The 14,285-nt window shown below is 43.4% G+C and overlaps 1 protein-coding gene across 1 annotated transcript in view; it reads left to right on the top strand.

Moving 5' to 3' along the window:
* TMEM185A (transmembrane protein 185A) overlaps positions 1 to 14,285 on the top strand; it is a 120,725-nt gene that overhangs the window by 19,746 nt on the left and 86,694 nt on the right. The window contains exon 2 of the mRNA XM_069612758.1: positions 10,694 to 10,870. Coding sequence (XP_069468859.1) covers positions 10,694 to 10,870 — 177 coding nt within the window. The remainder of the gene's footprint in view (positions 1 to 10,693; positions 10,871 to 14,285) is intronic.

Genomic DNA, 14,285 nt, shown 5'->3' with positions numbered 1-14,285 from the left:
AATGCCTACAGAGATGCAGGAATCTGCCAGGAAGGGGTTGTGGTGGGGGTGAAGGCATACATCAAAAGGAACCCCAAAGCAAGAAGTTGAAACTGGGACAAAATGCTGCCAGGATACTTAATTAACTTTGTGCCACTCAATAGCATCATTAAGCCCATGAAGATCACTACGGGTTTGGAAAATAGAGTTGTTGTTCTTTTTGCAAGAGTTTCTGATTTTGAATAAACAGGGTGTTGGCTTTGACCACCAGTAACACTGTCCAACTAAAGCTCTCAAAACTGTGTGATTTCTCAACAAAGTGTTTAACCATTGGAGCTTGTTCTTAATACAACTCTCGTGTTTATTAATCCGAATTTGAATCTTATGGTTAGTTTTACTGATGTAGTGAAGGCCGCAAGGGCACGTCACCATGTACACTACATGGTCCGTGTTGCAGTTTGAGAAAGATTTGAGTCCAAATAATATTGCGACCTATGTCAACTTCATGGGATTTAGATGTCGTTTTACAAGCTAAGCATTGTCCGCAAGGGGGGTGGCCCGTGATAGGGGGGAGAACCCATTGACTGGTAATACTAGTCGTCGGTGCTAGATGGTTCCGAAATCTACTTTGACTGACTCGATTGCCTAGAGAGGCAGATTTGGTGCAAGTGAACAGAGGTACAGTGGGATCAGACTTGGTGGTTTTTAACACTTTCCATTGTTTAGAAATGATCTTTCGAATGGCTAAGCTATGGTTAGTGAATGTGTTCACACACACTATTCTGTCCTCTAGGCTTTTTTTAGGTTTATCTTCCAATAGGGCTTGTCTGTTATTAAAAGCACACTTAGCCGTTTTTCTAATCAATCTTTTGGGATAGCCTCTATTCAAGGGTTTAGCCTTAAGATGTTGGGCTTCTTTTTCAAAAGACTCTTTGCTCGAACTGTTACGTTTAAGCCTGAGAAATTGCCCGAAGGGCAAGTTCTCTCTCAGATGTTTGATATGGTGTGATTGGTAATGCAAGAGAGAATTCTTCTCTGTTTCCTTATGGAAAGGTCTAACACTTAATTTCCCATTTTCGTGATAGAGAGTTAAATCCCAAAAATGAATGGCCTCTTGTTCGATGGAGAGGGTGAACTGGAGATGTCTATTTAGGCTGTCCAGCCAATTAAGGAATTCTGCTGCTGTCTAACGTGTGCCTTCCCATATCACGGGCACATCGTCAATATTTGTGGGCAATCCCTTTAGCACTAACATCAAAGCCTGGTCACGTTATATTGACGATATGCTTGATTTCTATCTCTTACCCCACAAAGCTCTGCTAACGCGCTGCACACGCTGCTGCTTGCTTTAAATGAAAAAGGACATCAATCCCACCCTTTTCTATCACCCTTCCTTACACGCATACGTCACACCATGAAAAAAATTCAATTCCACACCGCACACAATTACTGACCCTTCTAGGGCCTGTTCTCTATTCAGTAAAACACTAATATAATACAATAAAATAAAAAGCTGATATAACAACCACTACTTATGACAGGCCTATTATGAGATCACTAGTTTTATTTCTATGTTCCTCCTTACTGTCTTGTGGTACCACCTTCCCTTCCCTCCCCTTCCGAGGAGGGGCTCCCTGCCTTATCTTATAATGCCTTACTGATATAGTACACATTTTAACAACAAATAACCCTGACCTTATCCATGTTACCTCAACGACCTTGCTCTCCACGCACTCGCACACTTCACCATGCATCTGTCCCCTACTTGTTATCTCTTACAAGAGTCTACTCACATGTGCATTCTCACCCAACTCCTCCATCACAGGGTTCCAACACCAGCCGGCACTCTCATCCGGAGCCGCGCCCCGCTTCAAAGTGCAGAGTGTGATGCTGGAAAGGCATTGGAGGGACAGGGCCTCCCTGTCCTTGTCCTGTAGTCCTTTTTCATATTGTGTTCTGTGTTGTTTTCTGCCCAGGAGTCCATGTCCAGTGCAGCTGTCTCTTTTGGTTTGGTGAACAGACCCATGGGATACCCTTATGGCACCCATGGGTAGGGGTACAACCCTGTGCCCCTAGTGTATGTTTTTGGGCACCTGTGGGTGGCCCACATAGCAGGGTATGGGCTGGTGGCAGCTCCATGCTGAACTTGACAGGTGCTCTGGGTGTCCTCCATTTTGGGATACCCAGGCCCTGCCATTGGGATCAGTTGATTCGTGATAGGAAACAAGATGGCCCCTGTGGCCTCTTGCTTTCTATTGCCTGTTACCTTGTTTCCCAAAGTCCTGGGAAGCCCTGACTCTGTCCCTTCCCCCTGACTGCCTGTTGGGTGGAAGTTCCATATATGGTGTTGTTGTGAAGGCCCAGCTAGACTTCCCAGTGACTGTATGTTGTGGGTACCTCCTGTGGGTGGGACCTGGGTGAATGGAGTGTGTGACCAATATACACTTCTTGTTGTGGTTGTTTGGTTTCTGGTATGAGAGACAAAGACTGAGACAGCCCTGCCCGAAACTGGCCTGAATGCAGTGCGTAGTGTTGAATGGCTGGGTACTTGTCCCAATCCACATTCCTTGTGAGTGTCTGAAAGGGAGGAGTGTGGCCTGAATGCACTGTGTGCCTGATTGGCTGACTGACTGCATGAATGCCCCTCTGTATGATTGGCTGCTGAGTGTGTGCCAGCAGTGTGGATGAGAGACAGAATAGTATATCTGGGGACCTCTCACCACTGGTAATTGTTCAGAAGCATTCTGGAGCTGAGTCTCCACTCTAAGAGTAACTGGAACTGCTGATCCCCGACGTCCAGCTGGAAGAAGAAGACTTGCTGCTGCATTTGCTTCGACCGATCCGAAGGCTGCCAAAATCGTCGAAGACTGACCCGAGAGAGGACCTGGTAAGGCGCCCTCTTCCCGTGCTCCGAGGGACCATCGAGCACCGCTCCATCTTCGCCGAAGCGCCCTGGAAGACAGACCCTCGAAAGGCTGCCGACCCGAGACGGGACTGCCGAGGAGACCGAAGTGAAGCAACCGGACATCGCCGCCGTCGACCAGGGTTCGCAGGTCTGTGTAACTGCTGGAGGCCCGTCGAAGTTGTTGCCCAGCCGTGGGAACCACTTGACGCCGTGCCGCCGACGACGGAGCCGTCCGCTCCTTGCCTAAGAACATTTGAATCGAAGGACTCCCTCGTCCGCACCGTCAACCGCTTTATCCTGCCGGAGAAAGTCGAGGACGACCAACGCGCCGAGGAGAAACCTGCCGGTGGGTTTCCCGCCACCCAAAGACCACAAAGACTCGAACGACTCGACGCCCTTGCCGGGCCCCCATCTCCACAATCTTTGCGGTCCAGAACAATTGTCGTCGAGGTGCCCCGCACGCCTCTGCCTTGCAGGACGCCAACGCTCCGTCGTCGACGAGCACCGCTTGGATCGAAACTGCCGCCTCATCGACGCCGTTCTACCCTGTTTGTTGTTGGACGTTCGACGCCCCGTGTCTCCCGCTTGAAAGGGAAGGCATTCAAGAAGGGCCGTCGATTCCCCGCCACCGAACGCCGAGTTCCTCGACGCTTCTCGACGCCTCTCGACGATCCGTGACTCCCGCTTGAAAGGGGGTCTCTCAAGAAGGATCTGTCGACGCCTCTTCGAAGGACTCGACTCCACCAGGTACATTGGGGGGGTAAAAACATTATAGGAGGGAATAAGACTTACAGAACAATATATGGACTGGGCTTGTGCTATATCTTTATTTTACAGGTTGCCCAGGTGGGGGGATCTCCACACAGAACTGTGTCTAGTGGTAGGGGCCAGTATTCTGCCTATTGCTCAACCATCTTATTTTCTCTCCTCTCTCTATTGCTGGTTTCACTCTATTGATCTGTGTGACATTGTTACAGTATTGTTGATGCACTTTAATGAGATCTAATACAAAGGGTGGTACCACTTTAGAATTGTATATATTTGCCATTGTTGATTTTCCTAAGTACAAAGTGAGTTATTATGATAAGTGTACATAACCTTGAATATTGATTATATAAAGACTGTGTTCTAACCAATACAGTGTGTGGACATTCCTTTGTGGGGGCTTGGGGACTGCACTGTACTTAAGAACCAGTCTACATCACCTCCTGAGAAGCTAGGCCTTGATTGCTCGACCATAGCTACCGAATAGAGAATCTAGGCTGGGGTCCTCTGTGCCTCCCCTCTACCATATAGAGAGCAGAAGCACAGACCACCCCCTACCAGTCCCCTCTTTGACACAGAGGACTTCACTTAAAATGGTATATGGGGAGGTGCTGGGATCACATCAGGGTCATCAATTGAAGGCAAGTCCCTGAATTCTCACACCAGAGAGATGTGTACACAGAAACATTTAAAGGTACACAGCATCATAGTGACGCAACAACATACAGTAAAAACCTGCTCTGCTGATTGGGTGAACCCTAAGTATGTTCCACCTTTACCCATAATGGATGCCGGTCTATTGATCCCAGCCCAGTCCGTCCGTCTTCCATCACGTGGGTGCTGTGGGGCTCATCTTGTGTCGAAGGTCAGAAAACAAATTAATTATACTCCTACCATACAACTTTATCATCATACTGTGCACTTTGCAGCCCTAAAGACGGACACAAAGGAGGTTCTGGGGGCACTCTAACCTGCACGCACACATTTCACTCCCTCCGATCTGCACCTTCCGCTCTACTCTTGTTTTGAACTATAAGTATCCCTCCCAGCACCTTGCAATACAAATCACATGATTGTCGCTTCAACGATATGTCCTGTCCGTCCTCTTTGAACATCTCAGGACTTGTTACTTTGGGGTTGGTGGTCAAAGGGCATCTGGTGCCATGTAATTCAGAGGTCTCGTTTTAGTCTGTTATATGGGCTTTAACTCGTGGTCCCCTGGGGATGGGCCGGGTCATGATTTGGCCAGTGTGAGATGACGTGCACGGCAGGTGCTGGTCTGTGAGGCTGGCATTGTAGGGCACACTCCTCTCGAACATCTTTGCAACATTAAATAGGGGTTGTGGCAGTTGGGGGTGTGGGCTGGCCTCATGGGGGCTCGGGCAAGGCTGGAGATTTCTCTTGTCTCGCGATTTGGAGCTTTTGCATGCAATGCTGCATTTACTATGCAGGCCTTTCCTTCTATGTATGTTTATTAATATCTATATAAAATAGCAATGATGCTCGTGCCTTATGCTGTCCTATGTGCTTAGACTATATTCGGTTATATTGGAGTAGGGTGCTGTTAAACTGGGAGGTGGTCCTCTCAGGGCCCCTCATCGCACTGGCCCATCATAGTGCTTCAAATGCATCTCACCTCACTCTGAACCGCCAAGGGCGGGGTGGGGATGCCACTTCCCAATAAAATGTAGTAGTAGAGTGTTCTTTTCCCAAACAATTTACACTAATAAAGACCACGATCCACAATACCAAAAGTGTAAACCTCAATGTATGAATCATCAGTTGTTTTATTTTGTCTATTTCAATTGGCCAAAGAACATGACCTCCAACCAAAATTGCCACATAAAAGTATACACGATCTGTGATTGTTTCAAAGTAAAATGTATCGCCATCTAGAAAAAGTTACAAACCTACAAGGTAACAAGCTGACTTTGTCAAGTATTTTATACATTACACTTTTAATAACATTCAATTGAATTACTGTGATCATTACATCAACGTGTGTTTGTCATGCATACCACCATTTGAAATACCATGGGCGTTTTCTAACGTTCCATTCATGCGTAGTCGAAGAAATAATATTATCCTGAACAATGTGTACAAATCGTAAATAAGTGACCAGCAGTTAGAGAGTTGATCCATTTGTGCATTTTCGGTTATTGACAAACGGCTCAAACTGTGGTTGGTAATTTTCTTCAGCGTTTGTAAGATAAGGACATTTGAGCGTGGGGAGATGAGTTTTTACAGTTAACACACGCAGTAGTCCAGTAGATAAACTGGGACTAGAAACAATGTATATAGGGTTTGTAGTTGAGCACAGCTAATGCATAACAGATTCTAATGCAGACAAACCAAAGGATCTGATACTACTCTAAGTTTCATATCTCTGCATTTACTATTACCCACTTTAATTGTACCAGTTATCTGGTTCAGAAGGCTGCAAGGCTGATACATGCTCGCCTAGCAAATGACTAACTTTAACCCAGCCCAATTGGCTTTTCAGAAGTACTGCCTATTATGAAGTGTCCATGTTTTAATATGAATTATTTCAGTGTACTCCAATTCCTTGAGAGTTAAAGGGCCGAGTTGAACAAGTCTGACATACCGCTGACTGGGCCATGGTACAACATGCCTTTCATAGATTTCTGCTGTACAAGACCATCATAAAACATGTCTTTTGAATGCGATCATCCTTAATTACACTGCTGTTCTCACCCTCAGAAGAATGAAGTTGGGCATATCTGACATGTTGCTGCCTACTCTAACCCTACTAGCCTTTTAGAACTCTATAATGATATTGCTTCATTTAATAGTACCTATATGTTACTCATTTTTGTTCCCCAAAAATAATTTTATATCCATAACAAAATTTGAATGTTATTGAAAGCAGAATTTACATATTGCATGAAAAATTGGCAAAACTGCTGCTTTGTTAATTTGTAAACAGTTACACATTTTGTATAAAGTCACATAGACTAGTGATATTCATCGAGGACAATGCTTTTACGGTATCCAGTGGTGATAGTCGCCTGGCAAATGGTTGGCGACATTTCCCTAAAGTTGCCCTCCCAAGAAAATCAAGCACTTTCCCCAAAATATTGTACGAATACGGTAAAAGTCTCATACTATTCCCAGGCGATATTGCATAGAATCGCTTTTACTGTAAGTTGTTGAAACTGTCTCATTAGGGAATATATTGAAGATTGTAAGCATTACATTTGCTAATGTATGGGAGGCAAGGTCTTTTGAGCCCCCCTCCCCTCCATTTTTACCCCACGTGTGGATTATGATTTGTCCACCAGCCACCTATGCACCTGTGGCCAGGTATGCGGGAGGGCTGCGGGATGACCCATATGGATGCACACATTAACCAGAAAGCTAATACCAGACTCCATTACTGTACCACAACCGGACTCCATTTTGTACATGGTACCACAGGCCTCATAGACGAAGGTTGCCTGTAGTGCTGCAGCTCTCCCCTTGAGATCATGCACAGCAAGCCTGTCCCCTCCCTTGCCCCCTCTGCGTCTCTGCAGAAGGCCTGTTCCCACGGGAGAGTAGGCGCGAACAAGCTACATGGCAAACACTGTATCTTTCACCTTCCGCATTCCATCACTGACCTGCGGATGACCGGGCAAAGGCTTGGGTTTAAGAAAAACAATCCATCTTCACAAACATGCCCCGTCCCCTTGCAGACCCCACATTTGACATACCCTGTGGATAACCCCCTAACCTTGTTCTCCTTTTGAAGTAACAGATATAGATTCTACACCTGTGTGCCACCCTGGTTCACCCACACTGCTAATACCTCTGTGAAGGTTGGAAATCCTCTCATGTAGGTGTGTATTAAGGGGCTAAATTCAGAAAACGAAATGCGATCCTCACCTATTTTTAATGTACAAGAAGCTATTGGACATGTGTCTAAGTCACATACTGTTGAACGAATCGTGTTTTTTGAAAAACACTCGCACTAATGTATGACATGTTGATTTACTCGGTCGATATAATACAAGGTACATAATCCAGATGTTCGCTGGCTGTTCAAATATACCTGTGTTCACAAAATATGCTCAATCTACATACTGGTCCAAATGTATATAATACAAGACGGTAACGATCCGGGACTGTTATAGATAGAATTTACGTTGTAACATGGTACTCATGATAAATGTAAATGTTCAACCTATACAATGTTCTTAAGCTCGCATATTGTTCGATGTACCTGTAACCACACTGGCCTAATCCTACCTCGCGTTCTAAATGATGTGCATGTAACCCCGTAAAGTAAACGAGCTAGAAGCCACAGGGCCCTCTCTCCCTTCTTCTGCAGCGTATTCAGCCCCCTCTTTCCCCCCTGCCTCAGGTCGGGCTTACATCTAAAGGCCCTTATTTCATTGACAATGTGATGCTGTAATTGTAACCTCTCGCCCCTCCGCTAAGCTTGCACCAAGTATCCGCCCTCCCCTGAGCCCCCCAGACCCACAATAACACCATGAAACTTGTTCCACACCGAGACCTTGGTTAAAGTAAAATAGGCAACAAGCCTCTCATCCCACTGCCTTTTTCATGTACCAGCTATGTGCCCTCTGACCAGATAGTATCCAAGCTCACCCCAACCCCGACTGACCATGGTGGCAGTATATTTACTCTTGTATTAACATACTATAAAGATGTCCCTCACCAGATATAACAAAGCAGAATGATAGAGGTATCCCTGACATGTGCCCCCTGACAAGGCACCTGAACTCACAAAGCAGTCCCTTTATTGCATAATGTGTTTTATGATGATGAGATAAGAGCACCTAGAGTTATGTGTTATTTCTCTTGTGATGTTAGGTTACCAACTTGTAGGATTTACAGGGCATTATGAATTATAGTTAACACTGAATGAGTATGTGTGGCCACAAGGGCAAATGTTAGCGCAGCCAAGATGTTTCAATTCAGACATCTCCTGATTCGGCACTCCACCCAGATGAGCCCATCTGACCTACAAGCATCACCATGACACCACGTGGATCCTCACCAATCCTGGAGCTTCAACCCTATAGAGTCTATACTGCTTTTCTCCTTTGCCCAATCTCATCGATTCATGTAATTCCCTAGCTCCCACAATAGGTGACGTGGTTTTGTAACAAAATGTAGATGCTTTCTGATATTTGACAGAGCGCTCTCAGAGTTTGCAGAGTTCTCTGCTTGCCCTATTTTGGTCATGGATAAACTTACTTTTTACCTTCACCCGCACTTGGTCCTGGTCTCATTCCCTCCTGGGGTGTGTCCATTATTGACTCTCATTGGGGAGTGTTTTGTTGTATTTTTGGGGACGCTTACTTTCACTACCCAGACGTCTCTCAAATAGTCCATACATTTTCTCAAGCCAACTTAGTACTAGAACAATATAATGGCATTTAATGTTTACCATTGGAAGCCAAAGCCAGAAAATTGCCAATTTTCATTTACTGGAGACTCAATTAGCAAAGATGAACCCTTGACCAATCATGGAAAAATGTCACTATTGTTTTTTTAATAATTGCATTATCATACTTTAAACCTGTAATAGCAACCTTCCAAGAAAAACTAATAATTAAGCACACCTTTTAGAGGCGAGCAGATTAACCACAAAGTAAATCTATCTTTCATTAGCACCTGGGGCGGGGGAGCCAACCAACCAGGTTGCTTGGATCACGGGCTAAATCCCACGATCCAAGCCTGAGTTCCAAGCAGCCTTGCAGCTTTTTTCCCCATTCACGCAATCTCTGGACCCGCTCCTCGCCTCCAAGCACTGCTGTGCTCGGCCCTGTAACTTGTTCCCTGGGCCATAATCGCTCTTAACGTCCCGCCAGATCCCGTGCTATTGCAGAAGTATATGGCAAATTGGTTAAGCTATGGAGACCCACTTTATGTCAATTGCAGTTATTGCTTCCAAAGCATCAGGTCATTTCAAACTGTCCACAGTTTCTGCCATGTACAGTTTCTGCCATGTTTACTCATGATTTTAATTATATAAATTGTGGTCATTAAGTTTCCAAGTTTAAAACTGAGTTTAGCATATCCATTTATGTGTCTACTAGATTAAAGCAGATTTTGGAAAGTAGGTAAAGTGTTTGTTTCAGGGTCATATAACACATCGATCCATGTTGAACTGCAAAGGTGTGCCCTGTAGCAACCCACCTCCAAAAAGGGAAAATAAAGCATTGTTGTCAGTCATTCCGGTGAACTGTTCCAATAGGGGTCCCATAGATCATTGCTCCTCCCTATTAAGCTAGGGTTTGCAGGGTGTGTTGTCAAGGAAGCCTGGTTGCTTTAGTCAATCCTTGCCACCTAAATGTAGATTTTGCTAATAGCAACATTGGCTAATCTAGGTTTTTGTCTCCCTGCAAAGGTTTTGGATTTATGTTGGACTTCTTTACTTCTGGAGAAGTATTTGAGAAGTAATTTAATAAAAGGGAACTAGGTAGTTTCTAAGGTCGGGGCACACTTGAAAGGTGTCTATGGCAATACATTGTTCTTCAATACACAAACTTCAAAATCGGTCTCTAAAGCGTATCTTAATCCCAATCCAAGAAATTAGTTGTCACACCCTGCTTCTAATCTATTTTTTTTTAATTCTTTTTTTTTTTTTTTAAATGAAAGCTGTCTAAATGCTGGTATTTCCTCCCCCTGCTACAGTAACACATTGCTGTTAATTTAGGCCATTCTAACAAATGACACAAGACAAATGCAATTGTGCTGTATCCTAAAGAGGAGGGACAAGTCGTAAATCCGTGTTTATGCTCCCTTCTCACTGGTGAAGGTTTCTGATCTGGTGTGATATAGGCCATTTTTCTGGTAGATCTTTTTCACAGAATACATTAAAGATTGTGGTTGTATGCTCTGATTTGGGATAAGCTGTAGATGTGGGCTTTCCATAAAAACAGTTGTATTGCATACCGTAATTCCATATGTTTCGCTACTATGTCACTAAATTCAATGTGATCTGGTAATGGTTTGTGCTAGGAGTGGATCTATTACTTCAGATTATATGATACATGTGTTTCTCTTTTCCAGCAAATTTCTTATCTATGCCTGTTTACTGCTCTTCTCGGTTCTATTGTCTCTCCGTCTGGATGAAATTATCCAGTGGAATTACTGGGCTGTATTTGCTCCAGTATGGCTCTGGAAGTTAATGGTGATAATTGGTGCCTCTGTGGGAACTGGTGTTTGGGCACGAAATCCACAGTACAGGTAAGATGATTCTGCTTCTAGTGCCAATTGGCCAAACCTAAATTACATGCTTTAAGATTTTTTTTATTTTATTTGTCATGTTTCAATATGAACTGATTGAGCTTTGTTGCTAGGACTGGAACTGCTCAAAAGCTGGAGACAAGAAATGGCTGTTGCATAGTTTAGAATAGAAAAAGGGTGTTGGTCCATATAACTTCAGCTCTTCATCATGCTTTTCTATCACCTGCGTTATTTTCAAATTCAGTACATCTCCCGCTATGTGATCGTTTAGTTTACCACCATAAGATATTGGGGATTGGGAGAGCTCATCCTGCACTTCTCTTTAAATAGTAATCACTACAAACCTAAAATCACTATTTCTGGGCTGTGTTTTCAATCCAAAGATTTGTGAAACCAAACCTGGAAGCTTGGCATTTGTCCATTTGCACTCTCCAACCCTTCCATGACGACAATCCGGCAACCAACCTTGCTCTATCCTTTGTAACCGGCTGTAGCTCATATTCCAAACTACTGCAACAATGTTTATGGAATAACGTTCTTTTGTATGGCCTTGCAAAGTGCACCTGTTTTCTTGTGTTACACTTGCTGCATACCCTCTGTGCTCTCTGACATCTTAGAGCAAGGGGAACATGGATATGGCCACCAAAGATGGATGTTTTGTGTTTTTTTCTTTTTTTTTTCTGTGTGTGTATATCAATTGAAATTTCACATATATATTGTCATCATAGGACTGACCTACTCTGGTTAGTGGTTCTGAGAAACCGACATGAAATGTAATGACAACTATGTCATCTCTAGTATTTGATTTGCTTACTGAGAAACATTCTTGGTATAACGCCCCCAACAACCATAATTCCACTCCACAATCTGGGACAAGAAAACCGGCTGCTTTTTAATTGTAATATTTTGTTTTATTGCAAATAATACATCCAATATTATATGGAGCAAACTTGCCTACAGAAACGAATATGCAACCTGCCTGCTGTTCTCATACTTTCATTCCAATTCACACTAATATTCATAAGTAGAAAAACAAATCTGAATGACTCTTTTAGGCAGTAGAATAATATGATCCACAATGTACAAATGCAAATAGACATTGGTTGTTTTAATCAAATAATGGTTTTAGCTTTTTCAATAAAGTCTGAAATAAAGCAATTTTCTCTGAAACCGTTTGTCAAATTTTGGCACCTGAGAAAAATATGTAGGCTCAGATTTGGTTCTATTTATTCTATCACTGATTCAAAGCAAAGGTAAAATGTTTATCTGTGACACACTGTAGGATCCTAACTTGGGCATAGATACAGACCGTCCAACCGATGAGGGTATCTGCTGCTAATAGGCAAATACTGCCTAAAAATAAAAATGGGCAGTAAAAATAATCCCAACAAAAAATAGAAAATCGACACGTAGGATTTTGTGGCCCTGCTTTCACCTACACAGCTCCATGTATGTTTGTTACAGTAGTGCACCTTGTACCACAAGAAGAAACTACTATTTGTGCCTGCTCAGAAGTAAAGATGTATCTTTTTAATGTGTATTTATTTAGTTTATTTGTAGCGCGCTGGGACAGCACCCAAGGGCATAGAACCGCAGAGACAAGCCGGACAACAGATACATCTGATAGATAAGAAGAACAATTACGGGGAAACGAGGAGGGAAGCATACCACAAGAGAGCTGAAATTATTCAAATAGCAGAGTCTTTAGCCTGCGGCTGAAGGTCTGATTGCCCCACACGCTCTACGATCTGGTGGGAGGGCATTCCATAGCTGAGGTGCAGCCACTGAGAAGCAGCCATTCTGGACAAGTGAGAGTTTGGCTGCCAGGGTCTCCACCAGGCCAGTGTTGTTGGTATGTAGTACTCGCTAAACTGGCAGCCATCTAATCATTTTGTTTTAATAGACTCTACCTTTGCCACACAAACAAGCATGCGTAACGCATAGAGTTTTGAACTGGATTTGCTTCGTTATTGGCAACCAATAAAGTGATCTTTTTGTTGCAGACACATGCTCAGTTCTGCGCAAGCCAGTCACCGGCCCTAACTGCATTATTACACCTGTAGCCGATAAATCTCTGTTTTTCCAATGCCCTGCAGAAGAGTGGCACAGTACTCCAGACGTTACCCAATAATTGCACGGGCCAGTGTTTCGCTGTCTGCCTTATCAAGAAATAGTCTTGCCTGTACAAGTAGCTTGACATAGTACGAAGCACATGATACCAGGCTACTGACGTGTGCTTTTATAGTAAGCTCCGAGCCCAGTATGATGCCCAGAGTTTTAACTTTGGGGAGTGTTGCTAAGAGGCAGTCGGAGATTTGAAAAGAGGCAATCCCAGTATCCAATTTACGTAGTTTGGAGGCAGTGCCTAACAAATCTCCATCTTCCCATTAAGTACCAGGCCATTAGTAGTCATCCACTGATGAATAACTAGGTGCAAAGGAATAATTATTACAAAAAAATTTCCAGTTAAAACATGTTTTACTCGATTTTTATAAAATTCCTCCATTGGGAATTGGATTTACATTTTGACTCCCATAAAAATCATATTACTCCCAACTTTGACAAATGGGGCAGTAAAGTACTCCTCCTGGATACAGAGCAGTTTTTCTGCAGTTGATTTTGATAAACTTATTTTAAAGGCTTGTTTTCTGAAATTCTGGGGATGGTGGTACCACTGCACTGAAATGTGTTAATTAAGGAATAGATTTCAATTACTTTTTTGACGAGGACAGACACCGGCGGCCTGTGACTTCTGCAAATGAAAATAAGCCTTTATGACCAGAGTTATCAGAAAGCTTTATTATGGAGAAAGTACCCAGGGTTTAATTTTTAGTTATCAGTTAAAAAGCACCTATGCCTTTTACTTTATTCCCCTTTTTAGTGACCTAGCTTGTAAACCGGGTTCCCTCAAGATACTTGTCATAGCTATCTGGGCTTTCTGACATTTGTGTAAATGCTGTGGTATCCTTGTACTCCCTTCCGGTTTGACTTACAAACTCCCATGATAGATTGAGGCATGAGCCAGCTTCAGGCAATACCGCCAAATATGCTCTTCCTTTCAGTCTGTCCACCGCTCCTAAAATCCCTCTGGTAATCTGGTTCTGTTTTGGGAAAGGCCTCTGCATTCAGTCCCATCTGAAAATTCCCCCACCAACCCCTAGAAGACTTTTTATGTATTTATTAAATTATACACAGTTCCAGACCACTTGCAGTAATAGGTAGGAACCTGAGTTTCTACCCTGAGTTGAAGAGGGCAGAAGGTGCGTTATGGGATGCGTTTTTATAGAGCAGCAAAACCATTCGATGGCACCAAGCATATTACTTCTGCATCAGGGAGAGCAGTTTTTTAAAAAACATTTTTGTTTATTGTATTTAGTTAAAAACCTTTACAAATTCATACTAAGTACATTGAATA

This window comes from Ambystoma mexicanum, chromosome 5p (assembly GCF_040938575.1).
Source record: "Ambystoma mexicanum isolate Mex_15411 chromosome 5p, UKY_AmexF1_1, whole genome shotgun sequence".
Classification (NCBI taxonomy): domain Eukaryota; kingdom Metazoa; phylum Chordata; class Amphibia; order Caudata; family Ambystomatidae; genus Ambystoma; species Ambystoma mexicanum.
The sequence above is the reverse complement of the archived record's forward strand: the minus strand, read 5'-3'. Positions and strand labels throughout refer to the sequence as shown.